This window comes from Piliocolobus tephrosceles, chromosome 17 (assembly GCF_002776525.5).
Source record: "Piliocolobus tephrosceles isolate RC106 chromosome 17, ASM277652v3, whole genome shotgun sequence".
Lineage (NCBI taxonomy): Eukaryota > Metazoa > Chordata > Mammalia > Primates > Cercopithecidae > Piliocolobus > Piliocolobus tephrosceles.
Window position 1 is genome coordinate 59,414,615 of NC_045450.1, and position 26,541 is coordinate 59,441,155.

At 51.5% G+C, this 26,541-nt stretch overlaps 1 protein-coding gene across 1 annotated transcript in view; it reads right to left on the reverse strand.

Moving 5' to 3' along the window:
- The window catches only part of FA2H (fatty acid 2-hydroxylase), a 67,015-nt gene that overhangs the window by 23,162 nt on the left and 17,312 nt on the right, over window positions 1-26,541 (reverse strand). The window contains exon 2 of the mRNA XM_023202450.1: window positions 6,211-6,303. Within this exon, the coding sequence (XP_023058218.1) occupies window positions 6,211-6,303 (93 nt within the window). The remainder of the gene's footprint in view (window positions 1-6,210; window positions 6,304-26,541) is intronic.

A 26,541-nucleotide genomic window follows, 5' to 3' on the forward strand; every position in this document is an offset into this window, starting at 1 on the left:
TGCCGCTGACCCTGAGCAACTATTCCGCCTCCCGCCTGCCCCCACTCACCACATTCGCCACCTTGGGGAGAAGCAGATTCCGGGCACACCATTCCCCAGGAAAGCATCCTAGGCCACCTGGCCCTGTGCTGCCTGGGAGGAGGGGTCCTGGGGAGGGGGATCCCGGAGCAAAGCAGGGAAGGCCCCCTCCTACCTGGGCACCACACCTTCCGCCCACCCTCTTCTACCTGACCGAAGACCCCTCCTACTCCTACCACATCAGTGGGTCTCTTCCTTCCAGCTCGTTCCCAGTCCTGGCCCCATTTAGTCCTTTCTTCCCAAGGCTTGGGGGACAGAGGGAAGGCATGGGCACAGGTTTACAGGCTATGTTCGTGGCTGGGGTGGGGAGAAGGGGAGATCAGGCCACTGATGACGCCTCCACTTCCCAGGCATCTGGGGGCTCTCATGGCTCCCCCTACAGTCACAAGTCCCCTTTTACAGCAGTGGAACCGGACGCTAGAGAGGCGTGCCCAGCCCTCGGGGCCGCCCAGAGGAAGCTGGCCTGCATGGGCACCAGCACAGTTATGCCCAAAACTGCTCTGGAATGAGCAGCTCATTGGGGTGGAGGGGTTTTTTGGTGATTCAAAGACCCGACCAACGGGCCTGGGCCCAGGAAGCGATGCAAGGGGGAGTGGATTTGGCCAAAGCACCTTGTGCCAACTGCGTGGTGTCCATGCCCCACCCCCCAGCCTGCTCTGTTCCCGCCTTAGAGAGAAGGGGACGGCCTCTCCCAGGCTATGCCAGGAATGTGGCCCGCAGCAGCATGGGTAGGGGGGAAGGGCAGCCTGCTGCCCAAAGGGTGGGCGGAAGGGCGATGTGCCCAGGTAGGAGGGGGCCTTCCCCGTTTTCCTCCTCTCCCTCCCCAGGACCCCTCCTCCCGGGCAGCACAGGGCCAGGTGGCACAGGATGCTTTCTTGGGGAATGGTGTGCCCAGAATCTGCTTCTCCCCAAGGTGGCAAAGGTGGTGAGCGGGAGTAGGCGGCGGGTGGGGGGGGGGGTAGCTGCTCAGGGTCAGCAGCACTGCCCACTCCCACAGCGATGAGTTAAGGCAATTGTTTGAAGAAATGTCCACCCAAACTCAGGGCACATCGCTGGAGGGCAGCTTTCTGAGCAGAGAGGTGGAGGATGTGCTTCCAGGCAGCCGGGGCCGCGGGACAGGAGTGGGGGCCTGTTTTCTGCAGCCTGGTCGCCGGTCAGCCGGGGCTCAGGCCTCACATCCCCTATGCTTCATGAGCCTTAATTCTGGGAGTTGGGGCCAATGATGACCTCCTTTGACAGATGAGAAGACAGGGTCAGATGTTCGGCTGCACGTGCTGTGGCAGGGCCTGGACTTGAGTGCCCCGCTCACAGCCCAGGCTCAGCCAGGAGGCCTCCTGGCAGCCAGATCGGGACCCCACGGCTGTGACTTCCTCAGTACAGAGGCTGTGAGGAAGCCCAGCGGTGGTCAGTGGGGGCAGCAAGGTGGGGCTCTTGGTGGCGTTGCTGGAGTGACTGCAGGCCCGTCCTGTGCGGTCTAACGGACAAGCTCGAGTCCAGAGGTGGACTTGAGGTTCCGGATCACCTGCCTCCTCCGCCTGAGCCCTGTGACCCTCCCGTCACCAGGGGATGTGAGGACAGGGAGGTGGCCTCAGGCTCATCCCACGAGGAATCAGGCAGTGGAGAGTGGATAGGGAGCAAAAATGCCAGAGCCACAGGCAGAAAGGAAAGACGGCTTGAGCGCTGGCAGAAAGCAGGCATGACCCTGCCCTTAGGGCTGAAGATGAGTGAAGGGGGCCTGCCCGGGGCCCCACCCCAAAACCAGGTAGGGTGGTCTTCCCTTGCGTCACACTTTCTGATATCTCTTAGTACATTCCACCAGATCCTCCAGATAATCCCACTCAATAATAAGACGCAGGGTTGCAATCCCAGCACCTTGGGAGGCCAAGGTGGGAGGATCACTGAGTCTGCGAGTTTGAGACCAGCCTGGGCAACATAGTGAGACCCTATCCCTACAAAAAAATTTAAGAAAATTAGCCAGGCATGGTGTATGCACCTGTAGTCCCAGCTACTTAGGAAGCTGAGGTGGGAGGATGGCTTGAGCCTGGGAGGTTGAGGCTGCAGTGAGCTACAATCTTGCCACTGTACTCCAGCCTGGGTGACAGAGGAAGACCCTGTCTCTAAAAAAATTAAAAAGATAGAGGGAATAGCTTTCTCCATCATACTGGAACACCACGTGGCATCTCTTGCCGCCCAGCCTGCCCTGTCTATGCCCTTCTAGGGTGTCCTCTAAGACCACAGAAGCAGAAGGCAGTGCCCAGCCCACCTGCCTGCTTTCTGCCTTGGGGTATTTTTTGAGCACCACTGAGCTCCTCTGAAGAGGGGCCAGGAGCTCTGGGCAAGGAGGCAGGGAGAGAGGAGACTCAGGGACCCTAAGCCCTGTAATGACAGTCTTGGGTGTTGTCATCCCCTTTGAATGTTGGGGCCTCCAGACCCCTCCTCTGGCAGGGAGGGATTATAGAGAGAAAGGAGGCCCGAGGGGGCCCAAGGCGACTAGGCAGGCAGGGTACCTGGAGGAGAGCCAAGCCAGTGCTCACAGTGCCGAGGCTGGTCCCCCCGCGAGTGTGTTGGCCAAAAGGGCCTTTTTCTGATCCAGATGCTACCTTCCTGAGTTCTCAGTGACTGATCTGGGGGTCCTAAACAGGTGAAACACTATGGCCAGTATCAAATGGCCTTGCCCGGCCCGGGGGACCCTGGTGTCAGGGTGGTGTGTGTTATGCCGGGCAGGGGGCAGGGACAGGGAGTTTGGGGAGCTGACTACTGACACGCCTGCTGGACGGGTCTATCTGTCCCTTGAGGGAAGAGGGTGATCAGACCCACTGGCCAGCCCCAGAGGCTGGAAGGAAGCCGGTTATGCCAGCATCTGGCTTAGCCTGAGGAAGGATGGGGAAGAGGACGTGGCTGGCTTGGGAGACACCACCGGTATCTTCTCAGCTTCCTCCCTCCCTCTGCCACCCCCTCTCCTACTCACGGGTCTTGGGGTCTTATTCATGGTCAGCTGTCAGGGTGGGAAGGTTCCAGTACCTTGTGGAGGGGAGGGGCCGCTATCTGGGCTGCTAGTGTGCCCAGAGGTGACTTTGGGCGGGAGATTTAAGCTCTTCCTCATCAGTTAAATCAGGATAATTATAATCCTTATCCCTCGTGCTATCAGCAGGATTAAAGCAGATAACTAATAACATATTTAAAGCGGCTGGCACACAGTGAGGGCTCAGTACAAGGGGTGTGGATTCAGGGCTAACTCTGCTGCTGAGTGTCTGGGCAGGGAACTTCTGCAAACCCCTCAAATCACACCTGTTCTCTACACTTCCCCAAAGGGAGGCTGGTCCCCAGGGCAGAAAGGGTGGAGAGGGCTCCCAAGGGAGGGCTCCGAAAAAGACATGGCGAAGTGGCAAAAGAGGCTGCTGGACCAGGGGGACAGGTGTGTCCAGGAGCTGAGAGTGGTGGGCAGCTCTGGCCACGTCACCTGGCTGTGTTCTAGAAATGGGGAGGGATGTGGAGGGTGAGAATCCACAGCCTGGCTTCTTGTCCCATAAGGAAGCCTGGGTCCTGCCTGGCTGGGTGACTAAAGGGATGATTTAGAAACTGTTCTGGTAAAATTCCACACGGAGCCTGAAAGTCAGACTATCCCTGACCTCTGAGCAGGGAGGGGCACCAGGGTTTGCTTCCTGCCTCTTCTCGCGTCTTTTCAGATCCTTCTAACTCTGCCCTGGCTCCATGGCCTAGGGTCCCCTCACTCTTCCCAGCATGGCCCACTCTGTCCCCACCTTCTAGGGCCAGGGAAACTGGATCCTGGGAGGCCAGGACTCCAGTCTTCGGCAGCAAGTGCAGTACTGAGCTTGGAGGTGAAGCCAGAAGGGTTAACACCGGCAAGCCCTTCCGCCCCAGGAGCAGGTGTGCAAATCCACCCTAGACCTGGGGACCCTCGGCTGAGACAAAGCTGCCGCCTACATGGCCTCTCTCCCAGCTCCTCCATGTCCTGACCCAAAAGACCCACCCCAGCACCCCCTGCCTGGGTCAACAACAGATGGAGGGCTCCGGTTGGAGCGCTGGTGGGCTCCCCCAGCCTCTCTGTTCCCGCTAACAGAGCTGGGATTGCCTGTGAGGTAAACGAGAGAGCAGCAGCACCCTTTTTTGGAAAATCCAAAGTTAAAAGAAAAGGAAAAAGCAGAAAAGCACCCTCCACGCTCCCGGGAAGCCCCGCTCCTTGTGCTGATGTTCTGGGGTGCTAAGGGGGGTTCCCATGCACACCCGGGTGGGTGGGGGCTCCACCCAGAGTAGGCCTCCACATCCTCCTGGGCCCAGCCCTCACCCTTCTGTCTCAGCCTAGGGACACAGGGGGAAGGGGAGGAAGAGTGAGTGTGCGGAGACAGAATGAGAGAGGTGGAGAAGGTGAGTCAGGCTGCCTGGACGGCTGGCCCAGAGCCAGGCAGGGAGCAGGCCATGGGGGAGGAGGGGCCCCTTGTCCTCTTGGGTGTGGTCGTGGTGACAGCACAGGTGATGGTGGCACAGCCCGGCTTAATCCTCCCCTCGCCTCCTGCAGTGATGGGGCCGGGGTCTGCCCTGAACCACAGCTGGAGGAGACTGGGAGGAGCTGGCCGCAGAGCTGGCAATGTGGGCTGGATCTCCCGTCCCCAGCCAGCCTCAGACCCCAGCTCCTCCCTCCAGGACAGTTTTGTTCATGTCACTCCACCCTGATGGCTGCCACATTTGCTCAGTCCCGGTCAGCTCTTTTCAGAATTCAAACCCTAAGCCAAGCTCACAGATGCCTTTCTCTACAGCTCCTTCCGGTACCATCCACTGGTCACTCAGGACAAGACCCTGAGCCAGGACACACTGCAGCTCACCCTCTGGTCCCTCATCATTCTGCAAACTCTCCCCATTCCCCTCTGATCTCCCCCTGTTCCAGACTGAGGTTCTGACCCTGACAGCGCCCAGGGCCCAAGCTGGGGGTTGAGGCTCAGAAACCAGGTCCCAGCTTGCCAGCTGCGTGGCCGGGCAGCCTTTCCTCCGGCTGGCCCCCATCTTCCCCTGGGTTCTGCACCTCTCAGGAGGGGACGTGGCACAGAACAACTTCTTTCAGCCTCTCTGGTTGGATCCCCCAGGCGCCTGTGCTGTGGGCGGATGGGTTCTCCCAGAAGCAGTTGTGATCTCATGTGACCGTTGGGATCTCCATGTTCCCAGCATCAAGGCCAAGGGGGCCCAGCAGAGTCAGCTTTGTGGGGTCCCCGCCCCACTCTACTCGCCAGTGTTCCTTGGGCATGCATCCCACGCCGCCTCCTGGGGTAATAACTGTTTATGGCTGTGGTGGGGAGGGGTTACTGTCCCCTCCACCAGGCTGTGAGTTCCCGCGGGGACGGGCCAGTCCTGTCTGTTTCTGTGTCTTTGAGGCCCAGCCTAGGCAGAGGGCACGCAGGGTAGGGGTTTATGGACATGCACATTTGTGTCTGTTCCTAAGCTGGAAGGAAATGGCACCAAACCCGCTCCCTCCAGTGACCCCCAACCAGGCAACGCTGCTTCTCCCCCGCCACTGAGTGACTCCTTTTCCACCGGGACCACTCAGCTCCTCCAGGGCTCACCTCACCGGTCTATGGGGTCTGCTCAGCCACAGCAAGGCACTGGCCTCTCGATGCCAAAGGAGGCTTATCCTAAGACTGCAGGCACTTCCGACTTCTCCCAAACACGGAGGATGGCTTCAGTGCCATCTCCTGCTGGACTCAGCAGGCTCCTGTGCCCTGCACTGGCCAATGTCGCTTCCAGATGATTGCAGGTGCCAGGGGCAGCTCTACCTTGCACCCTGGTCAAAGTGGGCATGTCTGGGCCTGCCAACCCTGTCACAGCCCCTTCTCAGCTTCAGGGGTCCTGGTGGGAGAATTCTTCTTCTCCAAGAGTGTCTGGGATCTGGCTCCATGTTGAGACCTTGTCTGCTATTTTTCTGAACTTTCCACGAATGAGGCACACCCCTGCCTGAGTTTGCTGCCCCAGGTCACGCCTGTGGGCTGTGGACACCTGCTTCCCCTTCCCTTCTCCCCTGGGCACATGTCATGCCCACTCCCACCTTTGGCTCCACACATTCTCTCCCTCTCCTTATACCCGCCAGCCCCCAGTTATCACCGCACTCCATCCTATGCCAGGTACCTTGTCCCAATCCACCACTTTGAACCGTGGTTCCATAGCAGGATCTGTCTTCTGAGTTTCCTCAAGGGCTACAGCCTCGTTCTCCATGGAGCCCTGGAAAGAAAAGATACGAGAGGATTATATACTGTGGGTGAGGGAAGAGGGCAAGCTGCCCCGAGGAGAGGCAGCCAGGAGTGGTGAGAGCCCCATGGGTGGGGCAGGGTGGTGGAGATCAAGGACGTTGGGTACTTCTAAAAACAGAGAGACCCTGATGTGAGCATTGTTATTCTCTGTATTTTACATCTCCCTTAAAAAAAAAAAATTTCCAGCCAGGCGCAGTGGCTCACACCTGTAATCTCAGCACTTTGGGTGACCAAGGTGGGTGGATCACCTGAGGTCAGGAGTTTGAGACCAGCCTGGCCAACATGGTGAAAACTCATCTCTACTAAAAATACAAAAAAGTTCACCAGGCGTGGTGGTGTGCGCCTGTAATCCCAGCTACTTGGGAGGCTGAGGCAGGAGAATCGCTTGAATCTGGAAGATAGTGGTTGCAGTGAGCCGAGATCGTGCCACTTCACTCCAGCCTGGGCGACAGAGCGAGACTCCGTCTCAAAATAATAATAATAATAATAATAATAATAATAATAATAAAATTTCTACATAAACAAAACAGGCAGAAAAATCTGGAAGAGGAAGTGAGCCGGCGGAGAGACTGCAGGGAAAGGAGGTTGCTTAGTGGGAGCCCTCCGGGAAAGGGGTCCCTGCCAGTCCTCTTTCAGGTCCCTGGTAGTTGCCAGGCAAAGAGAGTACCAGGGTAGTGCCCAGGGCACCTGCTGGGGCTCACGGGGCCACGCTGATGAGTCACAGGCTGTGGCTTCTAGGGCCACATACCCACAAGGAAGAAAGGCAGCAGGGAGCGAGGGAGGCTGTCCCTGCAGCAACACCCAAGTGCCAGTCAGTCGGCAGCCACACGTGGGGTGGGATTGGCAGAGCAGTGCCCAAGTGGACTCAAGGTTAAATTGAACTCACAAAGAGGTAAATGCAATGTGCTCAGAAAAGCACACAGCCCCAGCCAGCTCTGATGTCACGCAGGGTGAGGCCAGAGCGAGCAGGCTGGCACGTAAAGTGAAACCCATGCTTCCCCGTAGGAGGGGCGGAGAGAACGCTTGCCTTCTCTGTGTCCTTGTGACTGAAGGAAGCCATGGTGCTGGTGGCCATGGCAGGGAGCTGGAAGCTGGGCACTGGCTGGTGGCCAAGAGGCTACTGTCATGACTTGTACATTTTTGTTTCCAAACAGACCCAAGAGAACCTGATGCTGACAGTATTTTGACATTTTATGGGAAAATCCACATATAACCTAAAAGTCGGCTTTTGTGGTCCTGTCTTAGTCTGTGTGTCTCAGCGTATTTAGTCTGTATCACCAAGCTAATACCTGAATTTTTTTATTTTTTTGAGACAGGCTCTTATTCTGTCACTCAAGCTAGAGTGCAATGGCCCACTGCTACCTCAGTCTCCTGGGCCTAGGCCAACTTCCCACTTCAGCCTCCCAAGTAGCTGGAACTACAGGTGCACATGACCACACCCAGCTAATTTTTGTATTTTTAATAGAGATGGAGTTTGGCCATATTGCCCCGACAGGTCTTGAACTCCTGACCTCAGGTGATCCGCCCACCTCGGCCTCCCAAAGTGCTGGGATTACAGGTGCGAGCCACTGCACTGGGCCAACACCTGATTTAAAAAATACGTGTGTGTGTGTGTGTGTGTGTGTATCTACCTATCTCATGCTCTCTTGAGTACAAAGAAGAGCGGATTTTATAGCACATCATACATGGAAATACCTTAAATATCCAATAAAAAAGTCCTCCCTCTTCCCATGAGAGCAGCTCAATAATCCTGTTCCTTCCAATTCTATTTAACTTCAAAATACTCCAGCGCATGCCCTCTCCAATCCCTCCCCACCACCCTGCTCCAGTGACCTACTGACTTCCTTCTTCCTGGGTAGTTTTCTCCAGGTCACTCAAGTCCTTCCTTGAGTAGGATGGTTGACTCCTCCTCTGTACCCCCAGTACCAGTCACTGCAACCCCATTTGCCTCTCCTAGCAAAACACAAGCCTCATTTTTTTTTTTTTTTTTTTTTTAGACGGAGTCTCATTCTGTCGCCCAGGCTGGAATGCAGTGGCGCCATCTCAGCTCACTGCAAGCTCCACCTCCCAGGTTCATGCCATTCTCCTGCCTCAGCCTTCCGAGTAGCTGGGACTATAGGCGCCTACCACCACGCCTGGCTAATTTCTTTTTTGTATTTTTTTAGTAGAGACAGGGTTTCACCGTGTTTGCCAGGATGGTCTTGATCTCCTGACCTCGTGATCCACCCGCCTCGGCCTCCCAAAGTGCTGGGATTACAGGCATGAACCATCGCACCCAGCTGCAAGGCTCACCTTAGCAGGGAAGGGCTTACCATACGTAGTACTATTAATGTTTTTGTCTATACTACACTTTTCAGACTGCTCGGAGTGGTAGACACAGATCTCTTTTGGGTATATCGACCTGAATCACCACTGCAAGCAGAAGACAGGGCATTTAGGGAGTTGGTATTTCATGAGTGTTTACTATATGCTCAGCCCTCTAATCTTCCTAACAACTGCATGAAGTAGGCACAGTGCTTATTCCCATTCGGCAGATGAAGGGACCTGCCCACGGGGCAGTCCCACAGCAAGTGAGGGGTCGAGCCAGCAGTGGGACCTCAGAATATTCTCTTTACCACCACGATCTTCTTCTCCAACCATTCTAGCAACTGATCTATTCATTTTCCAACTTTTTTTTTGAGACAGGGTCTCTTGCTCTGTCACCCAGGGCTGGAGTTCGGTGGAGTGATCTCGGCTCACTGCAACTTCCACCTCCTCGACCCAAGTGATCCTCCCACCACAGCCTCCTGAGTAGCTGGGGCCACCACAGCAGGCTAATTTTTGTATTTTTTGTAGAGATAGGGTTTTGCTATGTTGCTCAGGCTGGTCTTAAACTCCTGTTCTCTAGTGATTTGCCCGCCTCCCAAAATGCTGGGATTACACGCATGAGCCACTGCACCCAGCCCATTTTCCAACTTTTAAAAAGTCATTCTTTCCATCTGTGATTTTTACTCAGTTGGTATTTATAATTTCTTGCCTCCTGTTGTTTGTGAATGTTGGGGGTAATTATCTGTTTTTGTCCAGTGGTGTGATAGGTTCCAATAGGCAGGGACCTTGTGGATTTCTGTTTCCTGTTTCTACACCCATGCCCAGCATGGGTCTTGCAAATACCAGATGCTCCACCCACATTTCCCCGGTGGGCTGTGTTTCAATGCTGGGTCTCTGCAAGCAGCCAGCGTCTCCCAAGACTCCTGCCATGTCGTGGGCCTGGCTGTGGGGGCGAAGCCCTGAAACTCTGCAGGGCTCACACTCCTTGGGGATGTGAAACAAATGGAGTGGGTGTATCTGCCCACCCTGCCACGTGATGGGGTGTCTGCCTGAGGGGACGGGCCAGGACACAAGACATGCATCTTGCACTCTGGACTGGATAGGGCAGTGCCCAGATAAAAGGATCAAAATTCCAACAATCTAGATCATAGATTCTCAGTACCCTTTGGCCGAGTACATAGGAAAGGCATGAGCGGAATGAAAAAATATATAAGACTGGTATGAGATTGCCAGCATTTTATTTTGCCAAATAAAAATATTTCAAGGGCAGGCATGGTAGCCAATGCCTGCAATCCCAGCACTTTGGGAGGCTAAGGTGGGAGGGTTGCTTGAGGCCAGGAGTTTGAGACAAGCCTGGGCAACAAAGCGAGACACTGTCTCTATCACAGAAAAAAAAAGCCAGGCGTGGTGCTAGTGTGCACCTGTAGTCCTAGCTACTCAGGAGGCTGAGGGAGGAGGATCATTTGAGTCCAGGAGGTTGAGGCTATGAGTGAGCTATGATTGTGCCACTGCACTCCAGCCTGGGCAACAGAGTGAGACCTTGTCTCAAAAAAAATTTTTTTTTTAAATTTACTATCAGCAACATTTCATAAACAAGAGGAAATTTCAAAACCAAATATATAGGAAGTACATGTTGTCAGGATAAAAGGCAGCTCTTTCCAAGGAAGGCAGTTGGCAACTTTATACTGACATTTACCAAAAGAGGTTCTATTTTATTTTTTTTAAAATTATTTTCTTTTTATAGAGATAGGGTCTCACTGTGTTGCCCAGTCTGGTCTTGAACTCCTGTACTCAAGTGATCCTCCTGCCTCTGCCTCCCGAAGTGCTATGATTATTGGTGTGAGCCACCATACCCGGCCTCTATTTTAAAATATTTATTAATGCAGAACAATTATAACAACATTCTGTTTTTATGAGCATTAATTGCACATAATTGTTCTTTGGGCTCAAGACGGTTGATGTGGGGCTCGATGATCTATCTGTAACAGGAGGTAAATCAAATGTTCACCATGTCCTGGTTCTAAGGTTCTACTTCAAAAATTACAAAAATCCAGTTTCTTAGAGAGATGCTGGTTAAATAGAAACAGCCGTTGAAAGCTTCCTCATTCAACTGGAAGTATCCTGAGTGACATAAGGAAAGCAGAGGAGTCCCTGCTCTGTGGATTTCTGTCGTGCTCCTGAGAGCCAGGAGGAAGGGCAGGGGTCATACCTCGAGCGGCTCCATCCCCAGCACAGAGGGGCCAGGGATTCTCTCTCCAGAATCCCTCTGAATCATGGACCAGAGCCAGTCAAGGGCTAGAAGAGGAGGCACCCTCTCTATGGAGGCTGAGGAAAAGAGGGACAAAGGGGAAGGGGGTGGGCATGGCCTCTTCCTATCCTTCTCCTTCCTGCTTCTGCTCTAGGATCCTGGTGCCACCCCAGGGAGCAATGTCAGGACTGATATGCTTCTGGCAAATAAGCCCCAGACTGACTAAATAAGCAAGGTACTTTCTCGGTGGCTTCATCGGGACCACACCCCTCCTTGGCAGAAGCCCAGGTTCTTATCACAAGATGGGACACACCTCCAACATCGGAGGAGACTCCAAGGAAACCCAGAGCCCGTGTCACACGGTATCAGCAGCAGGAATACTCCTAGGTACAGGGACACGTCCTCCGGTGCATTGTTCACTGATTAATTTTCTCAAGTCTAGTTGTGAGATTCCAGGTCTAAAAACTCTCCCTACACGCAGCTAAGACAAAGACCCTCCTGAAGAAGGTCTCCCATTCCCACCTGGGGGACACCAGGACTCCAGGAAATGAGTCCTGCCAGGAGCGGCTGCGCTGCACGCACGCCACACACGTTGATCTGGGCCATGTTTTCCAGACTCCCGCCCCAGTGTTTATTTTATAGTTGAGCCCGCTCACCCTTGAATTCCACAGGTGAACACCATCCATGAGTCAGGAGTGTGTAGAGGTCACTCCTGGGAACTAGGGTACAACTCCAGCTTTAAAAGGCTTTTAGAAAAAGCTTCTTGGAAACTTTTCACATTCATTATTTAAAAGGCTCTCCTGGTCCTGGAAGCAAGCCAAAGGGTGGTTTTTAAACACTTTAAAAACCAAAAAGTGCCTTAAATGAAGATATATGTGCTTTTTTTCCCCTAGTATTTGGAAATTATTCCAGATTATGCCTTTTTTTTTTTTTTTTTTTTTAACAAGGTCACCCAGGCTGGAGTGCAGTGGCATGATCTTGGCTCAGTGCAGCCTCAACCTCCCAGGCTCAAGCAATCCTCCCACCTCAGCCTCCCAAGGAGCTGGGATGATGAGTGTTCACCATCATGCCCAGCTAATTGGTAAATTTTTTGTAGAGAGGGGGTCTTGCTCTGTTGCTCAGGCTGCTCTTGAACTCCCACGTTCAAGCAATCCTCCCACCTCAGCCTCCCAAATATCTGGGACTATAGGTGTGCACCACTATGTCCACTGAATTTTTTATTTTTTATAGAGACAAGGTCTTGCTATGTTGCCCAGGTTGGTCTCAAACTCCTAAGCTCAAGCGATCTGCTCACCTTAGTCTCTCAGAGTTCTGGGATTACAGGTGTGAACCACGGCGCCTGGCTGGTGATGCCTTTGAATTGGGTAGGTTTCAGTATTTGGTAAGGGAAGTGAAGAATTTTGTAGTTAGACTCACACTGGCTTTCACAGGAATGATCAGCACAAGTGTTGATGAGTGTGGCTTGACAGGGGGTGTCCAACCCATCTGTGTCAGGTGACAGCTTTCTTGTACCCTGAGGCGGACGAGACTATCCCAGGGCAACAGTCTGGTGCTGAGAACAGAAGCCCTCATCCCGGTCCCTCCTGGCCTCTCTGCCTTGGGAAGGCAGGCAGGAGAGACAGCTGGCCACTCTTGTGTTCAGGCCCAGGGCTGTTGAGTGGCGAGGGGGCACCTGGCTCTCCTGATACCGCATTTACCTGTTGATTGTATCCCAAGCTAGCCCGTAAGCACTGTGCGGTAGAGACCCCACTCAATCTTGCTCACTGCTCACTCCCTAGTCCCCAGCACAGGCTTGGCCCGCCAATACCTGCTGAGTGATCCATTAGCGAGCAGATGGGTGGCTGGGTTGACTCTGAGAGCCCAGGCCTGGAAAGGCCACCGATGTGTGGGGAGGGCAGGCAGGAAGACAGCCTTCCACAGCCCATGTCTACTTGGAGAGAGAAGGATGGGCACAAGCAATGGCCGGGGTGCTCTGCCAAGGAGACGGGGTCGGCAGGCACTGCTCATTCCCAGCCGAGAGCCACTGGACGTGCTGGGCAATGGAGGGTAGGGAGGGCACTTCAACCTCCTTAGATCCTTCCAGCCATAGTCCAGGGCCACATGAGAGAGAAGCCTTTGAGAAGGACCAACCCTCAATGCTCCCAGCACACCACCAATTCCTGGCTCATCACCAGGCATTATTTCCTCTCCGGTCAGCCCAAGCTACAAGGACAGTATCGAGTCACTGTCAATGGATTTTTTTTTTTTTTTTTTTTTTTTTTTTTGAGACAGAGTCTTGCTCTGTAGCCCTGGCTAGAATGCAGTGGCACCATCTTGTCTCGCTGCAGCCTCCGCCTCCTCAGTTCAAGCGATGTTCCTGTCTCAGCCTCCTATGTAGCTGGGACTACAGGCATGCACCACCATGCCTGGCTACTTTTTTGTATTTTTAGCAGAGACAGAGTTTCACCATGTTGCCCAGGCTGGTCTTGAACTCGTGAGCTCAGGCAATCTGCCTGCCTCAGCCTTCTTGGGATTACAGGCATGAGCCATGGTGCCTGGCCTGTCACTGCATCTTCGTATCAGGGAGGCTGCAGGGAATGAAGCAGACTACAGCGAAATAGAGGGGCCACGCCCTATTATAAGAGGGCAGCCCTGACTTAGTTCCAAGTCATAGGAAGATGGGGACCAAGGGTTGTCAGACCTTCTGATTTCTTTTCTTCTCTCTTTTTCTTTTCTTTTGACACAAAGTCTCACTCTGTTTCCTAGGCTGGAGGGGAGTGATGTGATCGTGTCTTGCTGCAGCCTTGAACTTCAGGGCTCAATTTTTTTTTTTTTTTTTTTTGGTAGAAAAGGGGGTCTCGCTATGTGGCCCAGGTTAGTCTCATCCTCCTAGCCTCAAACTTCTGGCCTCAGGTGATCCTCCTACCTTGGCTTCCTAAGGTGCTGGGATTACAGGCATAAGCCACTGCGCCTGGCCCTGATTTCTATGAAAAGCTGGAAAAATACATTTTTATGTAAAATCTCCAGATTTTAAAATTTGACTTGCATTTAAAACAAATGATGTGAGCCAAACCAACACAAATGGATATAAATGTCGCCCTTGGTGTGCCAGTTTGAAACTCCCAGGCAAGTTGCAGGCCTCCTGCTCCCTGGGATGCCCTGTCCACTGAAAAGGATGAGCAGGGACAGACGAGAGCAGGGGTTTTCTCCTCCCTGTCAATTCCTGGAACAGGGAATTCCAGTGGGGAGCCTGGGGTATACCCTCATGGGGCAGGCGTTCAGGGCCAGTTGTACCAAGGCCCAGGTGGAGTCGGGGCAGGCAGGCATCAAAGGGACCAGAGTCCCAGCAAGGTCTGATGAAGGGCAACCTTAGGCAGGGACTGGCTTCTAGAGAAAGCATTGGGTCAGGGAGCAGAAGTGGGGGTTGGACCTGGTTTTTCCTGGTTCTCCTCCCCTTACGTCTAGAAAGGTGATAAAATTGGCCGGGCATGGTGGCTCATGCCTGTTATCCCAGTACTTTGGGAGGCCGAGGCAGATGGATCACCTGAGGTCAGGAGTTTGAGACCAGCCTGGGCAACATGACAAAACCTCATCTCTATTAAAAATACAAAAACTAGCCAGGCATGGTGGCAGGCACCTGTAATCTCAGCTACTTGGGAGGCTGAGGCAGAAGAATCGTTTGAACTCAGGAAGTGGAGGTTGCAGTGAGCTGAGATCTTGCCACTGTACTCCAGCCTGGGTGACAGAGCAAGACTCCATCTCAAAATAAATAAATAAATAAGAAAGAAAGGTGACAAAATCTGCAAGGGGTAAGGAATCACAGCAGAGACTCAGGCCATGCATCAAGGGTGTTACTTCCAGGGTCTCGCTTCCCAGTGTAGAGGTTGTGGGTTGAGCTATGCCAGTCCTCACAAAGATCTCTATGCTGAAGTTCGAACTCCCAGATCCTCAGAATGTGACTTTCTTGGGAAACAGGGTCATTGCAGATGTAATTAGTTAAGATGAGGTCATTACAGTGGGCCTTATAAAAGGGGTGATTTGGGCACAGACACACACGTGTGAAGATGGAGGGAGAGATGGGAGCAATGCCTCTCCAAGCCAAGTATTGTCAAGGGCAGCTGGCAGTCCCCAGCAGCTCCGGTGAGGGCTGGAACAGACTGTCCCTCAATGTCCTCAGAAGGAACCCACCCAGCCAACACCTTGCTCCTCAGACTTCTGGCCTCCAGAGCTGTGAGACAATACCTTTCTGTTGTTCAACCACCCAGTTTGTGATAGTTTGTTCCAGGAGCCTAGAAAACCTGTAACAAGGCCTGAATCAGTTTCACCTGGGATCAAGACGGGCCACCAAAGGAGAGAGAATTCAAGAAGGAGAGGGGACAACCGAGGGAGGCATCCCAGGTGCTGAGGAGCCAGGAGTCTGCCCCTCACCCTAAGCTGAGGACGCGGCAGAAACCAGGCTCTTTCAGTCAGCACAGCCTTGCCACCCGGCCCGCATGGGCAGGCCACACAGATGGCCCCGGAAGGGCAGGCCACACAGATGGCCCTGGGGGGACAGGCATTCAAGTAGGTCCGTTCCTAGCCTACTGCTGCCCATCTGCAGCCAGGGGCGGCCTTGTTCCCCTTCTTTAGGGCCTGAGAGGTCACTTCCCAGTTTTTCCCACATGGAAACGCTGCGCGTGGAGCAGTGGAGCAAACTGCTGCCCTCTTTAGTGCAAACCTTGTTCTATTCTGCACTTTCCCCACCCCCCAGGTGGCAGCTGGGACAGCCCTGCCACCTCCACCACAAGCACCTTCACCACGGCGCACATGCGGCGGCATCTCACCGGGACGGACACAACTCTCCCTGAGAGACTGGCAGGAGGCATTCCACACGGGGGAAACTGAGGCACAGGCGGCCCGAATGACTTATTCAAGATCTCTCAAGTGACTGCTGGAGGGGCGGGGGGAGCAGAGAGCAGCCCACTCCCAGGGCTGTTCCCGGGAAGGCTCCCCAGGTACCCTCCTTTCTCCCCTCCTGGAGGTCTCCCTGGGAGGTCCCCAAGCCCCCAGCTTCCTCCAGGGTCCCAGACCCTGTCCTCCCTCGAGAGGGTTTGCTTGGACGGCGCACAGGGGAGAGAACAGAGAAGAACAACAGAAAGTCTGCGCTCTGCACCACAAACAAACAAGTCCACCATAGAGGCAGCGTGAAAGGAGGCAGTGTGCGGCGGGCGGGGGCTGGGGGCGGGGGCGCCGGCATAAAGGCAAGTTGTTCGGGAAAGCCGGGGCTGGGCACCGCGGGACGGACAGATGGCCTTTTATCCCACAGCCTGGGTTTTGCCTGAAAACCCTTTTTCTGAAACGGAATGGTTGCCTCGGGCCTTGGGTCCAGCTGCCCCCACCCTTTGGAGGCCCAGGGGGAAGGTGAGGGGTCCAGGTATCGCAGCACCCCTGGGTGGTACATGGTCCCTGGCAGCTAGGAAGGGGCAGGCCCCAGAGGGAGATGATGGTGCCAAGGCTGTCCCGAGCGGTATCTGTATCTGCAGCAAGAGTCTTTCTTGGGGAGGAGGCTCTCGCGTTAACAAGCCCGCCTCCGCGGCCGCAGCAGCAGTCTCCTTGGAGCTGGTGGTTTTCCGTAAAAGCTTTTGGCTGAAATGAAGGCAGCGGATCCGCTTGCTTCCATCTTTAATAAGCTGCCCTCTGCCTTTCTAGATCCAAACCAGGAGTCAGGACCGACCAGGAGCTGAGCTCTAGATGCCCGTGGTAGCCTAAGAAACCGTATCAGGCAAGTGACAAGGCTCAGAACCCCTGAAGCCCACCCACCCCTCGCCATCCCCACAATCATTGCAAGGCGATGGGCCCTGCAGGCCACTGTCCCGGTATTCATGGGAGCCAGAGGAAAGGAGGAAAGAAAACCAGCAGGACACTTGTGCCTGAGCTGTGACCAACTCTCCAGCTCAGGCCTGTGGAGAAGGACAAAAAGACAGTCCTGGGTCCTGGGGCGTTGACTGTTCACCACGGACCCAGCATCGATTCTACTCGTGAAGTGAGCCCCTCTGATGCCACTGCCAGCAACCTCGACACCAGAAGCAGAAGCCAGCACAGGTGGGCAGGCAACCCAGGACGTGGCAAAAGGGGCCAGAGGCTTGAAAAAATGAAATTACCACGGGGAACGCGCTAGGATACCCCCCGTGGGTTTTCAAGCCACTAGCTCCATTTTTTACCAAATGTTGCCACTGACTGTTGGCAGCCACCGGGATCCTCAGCCCTCCAGTCTCTAACCTCGGATTAGGGCAAAGTTTCCAGGAATGCACTGAGTCAGGGAGACACGTGGGTTTTTCCAGTGAATGCCGGACCTGGGGATCTGGAGAGGCCCCCAGGGAAAGTCTCTGTGCTGGGAGCACAGCTGGAGGGGGCGTGGCCAGGGCTTGTCAGTGTAAACAAGAGGGGCTTTTGGAGGCTTCCCTTCTGGGTCCTTCCTTACAAAATCCTGCCTCTCGCTGCAGGGGTAAAATGGGAGGATCTGAGTTTCAACTCCAATGAGCAGCATCAACAGCTCGCAGGACATGAGTTCCTTAAAACGTGTCCTTTTGCAGACTTGCCAAGACCACTTCTGGACCGTACTCTCTCAAGACTGAGACCTCAAGCCACCTCAAGCAGGTTTACAGGATGTGCTATCCACAAGGCACCTAAAATATATTACCTCCTCACTGACCCAACTGCTATAATATAACAAATTTCTGATCTATTGCATAACACTTCAATCTAAGAATTATCCTGTATTTTGCTATTTTTAAAAGGAGAATCAAGACTATTGATTTACAAACAACCTCATATGCCATTATTCCAGAAACAATATTTCTAAATGTGTCTTTTATAATCTAATAATTTAAGAAAAAATATATTGTTCTTGCCACTGTTTACAAAATGGCAAATGATTATACTACAAAAACAATAATAGTCACTGAACCGTTTTATTAAAAAACCCAAACAACAGCAGCAGCAGCAGCAGCATCAACACCACCACCCGCCCTCATACCTCCTACTTCTTTTTGCTGACTCAAGCGATTCCCTCTCCCCATGCCTGGCCATGCAATCTCCTCCCTGTGCAGTTAAGGATGTTTATGCTTAGAAAGATTGGCTGACTCTTATCTCAGGTGGCATGGTGTGTTCTAGAAGACAAGTCCATCGGATTCAGGCCTATGTTCTCTTTTTTTTTTTTCACTCTTTGTGTTTGTGTATGTGTGTGTGTGTGTGTAAGACACAGGGTCTCGCTCTGTCAGCAGGCTGGAGTGCAGTGGTGCAATCACGGCTCACTGCAGCCTCAGCCTCCAGTTCCTGGCTCAAGCAATCCTTCCATCTCAGCCTCCTGAGTAGTTAGGACTGTAGGCACGTGTCACAATGGCCGGCGAATCTGTTACTTTTTTTTTTTTAGAGATGAGGTCATGCTATGTTGCCCAGGCTGGTCTCAAACTCCTGGCCTCAGGGGATCCTTCTACCTCAGCTTCCCAAACTTCTGGGATTACAGGCATGAGCTACTCCGCCTGCTCCCACTGTACATTTCTTTCTGTTTGTTTTTTGAGACAGAGTCTCGCTCTGTCACCCAGGCTGGAGTGCAGGGGCACAATCTTGGCTCATTGCAACTCCCAGGTTCAAGCGATTCTCCTGCCTCAGTCTCCTGAGTAGCTGGGATTACAGGCATGCACCACCATGCCTGATTTTTTTGTATTTTTAGCAGAGACAGAGTTTCACCATGTTACCCAGGCTAGTCTTGAACTCCTGACCTCAGGTGACCCACCCACCTTGGCCTCCCAAAGTGCTGGGATTACAGGTTTGAGCCACCGCACCCGGCCCCATCACACATTTCTTAAATTAGTGAAGTCTACACAGTGAATCCTAGAACTCATGATAACCGGTGACGCCTGGTGGGTACAGCCTCCATTTTATGTGTTATACTCGTCACCATAATACTGCTTCAGCCCCAGGAAGTGACTTCCTTAAATAACCACAGGGTAAATTGTCTTTCTAGGAGGTCAGTGCCTGCCTGACATGGCCACAGGTAAGGGACCGCACTGAATACACGTTCTGGTGTGGTCAAGCAGAGAGGGCAAAAAAAAGCCATTTGCGAATGACATACGGACAGCAGCTTCCTAGACAGCACCATCAGACTGGGTGCCATTATCCCAGAGAGAAATGCCTGTGGTGCTGGCTCACAGCTCTAGACCAGCACCATCTGGCAGGATTTTGTCCAGTGATGGAAATGTTCTATATGTGTGCTGTCTAATATGGCTGGTGGTTCCCACCTTGGACAGCTCAGCTCTGGACTCATATATTCAATCACTATTCGAAGTCTCTACTGATGTTTCCTTGGCACCTCAAACCTGACCCCAGTGAACTTTGATGGTCCTATCCCAAACATTGGCCCCCACCCCAGTATCAGTCATTTCCATAAATCAAATCACCCAGTTGCTCAGGCCAAAACCTTGGCGTCATCCTCAACTTCTTCCTTTCCCTCGCTGCTGGCATCCAACGCAGCAGCAAGTTCTTATGGTTCCATGTCCATGAAAATTTCAAATTCTCTTCATCCTCACGGTCACCAATCCAGGCCACCCCCATCTGCCACTTGGACAACAGCAATGGCCTCTTAACTCCCCTGCTGCTTCCACTCTTGACCACCCCCCAACCCCAAGCCCAATCTGCCCTCCACATGGCAGCCAGAGCTGTCTGATCAAATGCAGAGCAACATTGTCAGTCTTCTGCTTAAAATCCTCCAGTGGCCGCCCCTGGTTCTCAGCATAAAATCTAAATCCCTGGCCATGACCCATTAACCCCACCAAGTCAGGGCTCTTGTCCACCTCCTTCCACTTCAGCCCCCACCACACCCCACCCCTCCCCACGCTCCAGTAATGCCAGAGTCTCCTCTCAGTCCTGTTGTGCCTCAGAGCCTTTGCACGTGCTCTTCCCTCTGCCTGGAATGTTTCCGACCCAGGATATTGGTCCATACAGAATGTTTCTATTCTATTGCAGCACTTGCTGCCACCTGTAATTATCATGTCTATCTCACTCCTCTGAGGTAAGCCCCATGAGTGTCTCAGTCAGGTGTCTTTTTGTCCTCAGTACCAAGCAGGGTGCCTGGCACAGAAGAAACATTAGCATATCTGTGGCTGAACGGAAGAAGGGATGGTGGGGAGCAGGAGGCAGCCCTGTGAGCCCCCGAGACAAACAGGGGCCCTGGCCAGCCTCACCTTTGGGGACTGTCCTTCCTTGACCAGGGTAAGTGTCCTGGATATAGTGCTGCACCTGTCCAGGTGAAGATGGAGTGACAGTGGGAGGCCATCGCAGATCTCCCTGGCCAGGCCTGGAGGGACGACTGAGAGAGACCAAAATGTCACATTCTGCAGCTCCTCCAGGAGTGCACAGTCCTGCCCAGGAGGGTCCAAGCACGCAGCAGCTCAGGTTCTGAAAACGCCTGTCCCTCACTACCTAGCAGAAACCCACCCCTGCTTAGCAGAAGCTGGAGCTGAAGGGACTCCTCACCCTCCTGTGTGGGTGTGATCCCTGCATTCTGTTTCACAGCTCTCATATTATCTCACTGTAGCCACACAGAATCCTGCAGGGGAGGCAGGGCATAAGGAAATCACTGCTCAGAGAGGTTGATTAACTTGCCCAAAGTCACACCGCCAGTTAGATACAGAGCCAGAACTAGAGCACCATCTTAGGCTCCAGATCCTGGACTCCCTCCTCTGTCTCAGAGGGCACAGCATGGGCTGCCCCATAAGTGTCCACAGTGCAACTGTTCGGCACCAAACGCCACGCACCACAACAGGAGCTTGAGGATGTGGCTTCTTTAGTAACCCCATGAACAGCAGGGCGAGGTGGCTTACGCCTCCCAGCACTTTGGGAGTCTGAAGCGGGCGGATCATGAGGTCAGGAGTTTGAGACCAGCCTGGCCAACATAGTGAAACCCTGTCTCTACTAAAAATAGCTGGGTGTGTTGGTGTGCACCTGTAATAATTCCAGCTACTCGGGAGGCTGAGGCAGGAGAATCGCTTGAACCTGGGAGGTGGAGGTTGCAGTGAGCTGAGGTTGCACCTCTGCACTCCAGCCTGGGCGACAGAGCGAGACTCCAGCTCAAAAATAAATAAATAAATAAATAAATAAATAACCCCATGAGCACTGCCTGCCAAGCCATGCCCAGCACCTCCATTTTCTCCATCTCCATTTTTCTTCTGCCCTTACCCTTCTAGGACAATGAGTTACAACAAACTTCACGGTGCTCCAGAGTCACACAGGGTACTTACGAAAAACACAGATTCCTGAGGTCTTGACTCCAGAGATTTACATTTTGTAGGTTTGGAGGGTGACCTCAGAATCTTTTAAAAATATAATCTATGCACACCAATTCTTTAGTTACACATGGATTTTTTTCACTCAAGTGAAGCATCAAACTTTTCACGTAAGTCTTTGACACTGAAATCTCTGTCTCTATTGGAGTCATTTTTCTGCGACAGACTGTAGTTCTCCAATGAGCATTCACAATCACTTTCATCTAGGTTGTTTGAGCGGCAGAAGTTGTTTAATAATACCTGTACCGGGGGCAGGCACAGTGGCTCAGGTGTGTCATCCCAGCACTTTGGGAGGCCAAGGCAGGTGGATCACTTGAGGTCGGGAGTTCAAGACCAGCCTGGCCAATATGGCGATACCCTGTCTCTACTAAAAATACAAAGATTAGCCAGGTGTGGTGGCACGTGCCTGTAGTCCCAGCTATGCGGGAGGCTGAGGCAGGAGAATTGCTTGAGCCTGGGAGGTGGAGGTTGCAGTGGGCCAAGATTGTGCCACTGCACTCCAGCCTGGGTGACAGAGCGAGGAGACTCCATCTCAAGAACAAAAAACAAAAAACAAAACAAAACAAAAAGTACTGGGAGGAATAGTGTCCCTTCCCCAATTCCCCCTGCCAACTCATGGCCATCCAGAGCTTGTGAATGTGACTTTGTTTGGAAACAGGATTTTGATTTATCTATTTATTTTGAGACAGGGTCTGGCTCTGTCACCCAGGCTGGAATGCACTGACGTGATCTCAGCTCACTGAGACCTCTGACTCCTGGACTCAAGTGATCCTCTCACCTCAGCCTCCTGAGTAGCTGAGACTACAGGTGCACGCCACCACATCCGGGTAATTTTTGTGTTTTTTACAGACAGGGTCTTCCTATGTTGCCCAGGTTGATCTGAAACTTCTGGGCTCTTCAAGTGACCCTCCTGCCTCGGCCTCCCAAATTGCTGGGATTACACACCTGAGCCACCACACCTGCTCAGAAATAGGATCTTTGATATACTCAATGTAAGATTGGTGGTGTAAGCCCACCCAATCCATGCTAGTCATACTTCAGTATGACTAGCATCCTCCTAAGAGGGGACTTAGGAGACACTGACATAGAGCCACCTGTATGGGAAGAACACCCATAAAGATGGAGGCAGGGACGGGAGTGATACAACTACAAGCCAAGAAACACCAAAGGATAGTAGCCCCGCTAGAAGCCCGGAGAGGGGCTTGAAGTGGTTCTTCCTCGCAGCCTCTAGAAGAAAGTAACCCGGATGAAATCTTGATGTCTGCTGTCCAGCCTCTAGATGCATAAGATAATACATTTCTGGTTTTTTGCTTTTTTTTTTGGCATGGGGTGGGGAATGGAGTCGTGCTCTGTCGCCCAGGCTGGAACGCAGTGGCGCCATCTCGGATCACTGCAACCTCCGCCTCACAGATTTAAGTGATTCTCCCACTTCAGCCTCCAGAGTAGCTGGGACTACATGCATGCGCCACCACACCCGGCTAATTTTGTATTCTCAGTAGAGACGGGGTTTCGCCATGCTGGCCAGGTTGGTCTCAAACTCCCGACCTCAGGTGATCCACCCAACTTGGCCTCCCAAAGTGCATTGTTTTAAGCCATCCTGTGTATGGTGCTTTGCGATGGCCAACATGATATCACTGGAAATTTGATCCTTTGCTGCATGTAACCATTCATGTGCTGTTACTTTATATTTCTACTCATTCTTTAAGAACACCCCTGTGAGTGATTTCCACAGCGTAACTACTTAGTATTTTGTGCAACATTTTGTTAGGAAAATTTCAAATATACAGTAAATTGGGAGAATCTCACCAAAAGCACCTGGATCCCCTCTAACCTGGATTTCACCACTCACATTCTACTCTTTCTTTCCAAAGCAGTCTTTGTAAGGCTTCTGTATACCAGCACCAACTCTTGCAAATGTGAGGTCACCTGCTTAGGAGTGACTATGAAGCTGGTGTTAACTTTACTTGGCTCTCCTTTCCCCCAACTAAGCGTAATTTTCATATAGTTAAAAAAAAATCAACTGTAAGGGTGTAGTTTGACAACGACATGCCTCCTTACAGCCAATGCCCAAATCAAGACACAGACCAGTTCCATCTCTCCAGAAAGTCCCAGAATGCAATTCTGATGAAAGGAACGAGGAGGAAACGGGGAATACGTATCCAGTTCCCTTGGCCAGAGGGAGAGTAAAGTTTGAGATTCACATGGCTTTCCAGGAGAGGTGCATGTTCCCTCTAGCAAACATGGCTGCCCCCCTGCCGTCCTAGCCTTGGTCATCCACGCACATGTGGAATCCGGCCTGCAGGCCTCCCCTCTAACCACAGGCTTTGAACACAAAGCAGGAAGAATAAGCAGGACCCACCGGAATGCTGAGTTCCAGGACAAGCTGCGGCTACCTGCTCCTTTGACATTCCTCCCCATGTCCACATCCCCTGGCTGAAATCACTGCTATTCCATCACAGACAACCACTACCGGCCACACACATGCTGCCGAGGGCAGCTGCCTGCAAGCGTTTCTCCAAAGTGATTTCTTATCTGCTCCAGCCACATGACCTCAGGGCCCAGGGCAAACCGGGCAGCCCTAGTCTTTGAAAGTCAAACTTGACTGTGTTTGCCAAGGCTGGTGACAGGCTCCAGAATCACTCCCACCTCCTGTTCTTTTTCTTTCTCTAGTGGAGCAGAGTCTTGGCTGCAAGGGAATGCAAGGAAGAAAAACACAAATGGCTAAAACCTAATAAAACAGTAGTGATTTCATTGGTACAGAATACAGTCCAAAAACAGACCTACATAAATATATATATAAATGACTGATATGTGAAAAGGGTAAGTTTTTTAAAAAATCAGTGGAAAAAGATAGATTATTCAATAAATCTACTGGGACAACTGGTTATTCGGAAAAATATAAACCTAAAATAATACCTATCTTTTTCCTTATACCCCATCCCCCCAAAAAAATTCCAGGGAAGCAAAACATTTAAGCAAAAGCAAACACACAAGAAAAAACACTAAACATATCATTATTAGTAGGAAACCGAAATATTTTGTTTTTATGTATAAAATCTTAAAGTGGGGGCAGAACTTTCTAAGAATAAAACTGGTGTCTTTTACTACAAGGAAATTTAAAGGTTTTGCGTTGAAGAAAAAAAATTAAGCAAGGCAAAAGGCAAATGAAAAGTGGAGGAAAAATAGTAACACAGATGCCAAAAAACAGGTTAATACCCTTTACCTCTAAGCAGAGATTTTTAATAAGAAGAAAAAGACAACTATCAATAGAAAGATGGATAAAGGACATGAAAAGGCAGTTTACTAAAAACGTGCAAAAAGTTTAGAAACATGTGGAAAGACTCAGAATCTCCCTTATCCTTCATATAAATAAGAATTTGAACAGGGAGCAATTTTTTCATCCATTGAAAATGATTAAAAATATTGCTAACACACAGAATTGGTGAAAGTGTGGAGAGGCATTCTCACACATTTTTGGAGGGAGTTAAAATTGGTACAACTGTTTTGGGGGTAATTTGGCACTAGCTATTAAAATATAAGATGCGTATTATTTGGATCCAGAAATTCCAAATCCAGGACTCTGTGTTATGGTTGATTTGCATATACATGCAAAGTGATTATGTAAGGATGCTTCTTGTGGCACTGATGTAATAGGAAAAAGCATCAATAGGAACAGCTGTTAAAAAGAATGGAGTAAATCTATATTGCTGATATGGAAAGAGGTACAAAATATGTCATTGGGTGAAAAAGACAGCAAGTTGTCAAGCAGTCTGTGTCACACGATTCTTTTATGTGAGAAATAAAAAGAATAATATATGCATGGCTGGGCATGGTGGCACACACCTATAATCCTGGCACTTTGGGAGGCTGAAGTGGGTGGATCATTTCAGCCCAGGAGTTTGAGACCAGCCTGGGCAACACAGTAAAACTCTGTCTCTACAAAAAAAAAAATACAAAGATTAGCTGGGAGTGGTGGCATGTGCCTACAGGCACATGCTACAGTCCTAGCTATTTGGGAGGCTAAGGTGGGAGGATCACCTGAGCCCGGGAGTTCAAGGCTGCAGTTAGCCAACATAGCACCACTGTACTCCAGTCTGGGTGATAGAGTGAGAGCCTATTTTTAATATAAATAAATAAATAAATAAATAAATAAATAAATAAGTGTGTATGTGTGTATATACATATATATATGTATATGGGTAGGATAGATATATATATGTAGAATCTCTGTGAGATTACACAAAAAATGAGGGTATTTATAGAAGGACTAGAGCAAGAGGGAAACAATTCTTTTATTTTTTTGAGACGAAGTCTTGGACTATCACCTGGGCTGAAGTGCAATGGTATGATCTTGGCTCACTGCAACCTCAGCCTTCTGGGTTCAAGCAATTCTCCTGCCTCAGCCTCCTGAGTAGCTGGGATTATAGGCACACAAACCACACCCGGCTAATTTTTTGCATTTTTAGTAGAGACAGGGTTTCACTATGTTGGCCAGACTGGTCTCGAACTCCTGACCTCGTGATCCGCCTGCCTCGGCCTCCCAAAGTGCTGGGATTACAGGCATGAGGCACCGCGCCCGGCCAGAAACGATTCTTTTTCGCACATCCCTCTTAACTATTTAAATTTTTATGAACTATATTAATATGTAATTATTATGATAGAAAAAATCTACAGTCTAATTTTAATCAACTATGCTATCCATCCCCTGAACAAACAGAACACTGCAGAATGTGATAAATCTTTGACATCTATCCTAATGAAATGCCATTAGTGAGTATTAATTAATGTCGATTAGAATGAGAGTTTCCAGGCCAGGCATGGCGGCTCATGCCTGTAATCCCAGCACTTTGGGAGGCTGAGGTGTGTGGATCACTTGAGGCCAGCAGCTCGAGACTAACCTGGGCCACAGAGCAAGACCTCCATCTCTACAAAATATTAAAAAAAAACTTTTTTTTTTTTTTGAGACAGAGTCTCGTTCTGTCGCCCGGGCTGGAGTGCAGCGGCGCGATCTCTGCTCACTGCAAGCTCCGCCTCCCGGATTTACGCCATTCTCCTGCCTCAGCCTCCCGAGTAGCTGGGACTACAGGCGCCCGCCATCTCGCCCGGCTAGTTTTTTGTATTTTTTAGTAGAGACGGGGTTTCACCGTGTAGACCAGGATGGTCTCGATCTCCTGACCTCGTGATCCACCCGTCTGGGCCTCCCAAAGTGCTGGGATTACAGGCTTGAGCCACCGCGCCCGGCCAAAAAATAACTTTTAAAAATGCAAGTGTCTAGGACACAGTGGATTTGAAACCATCCAGGAAAAAGCTCCTTCCCAGCCCTTTCAGCAGGTTCTGCGTCCTGTATCTAGAA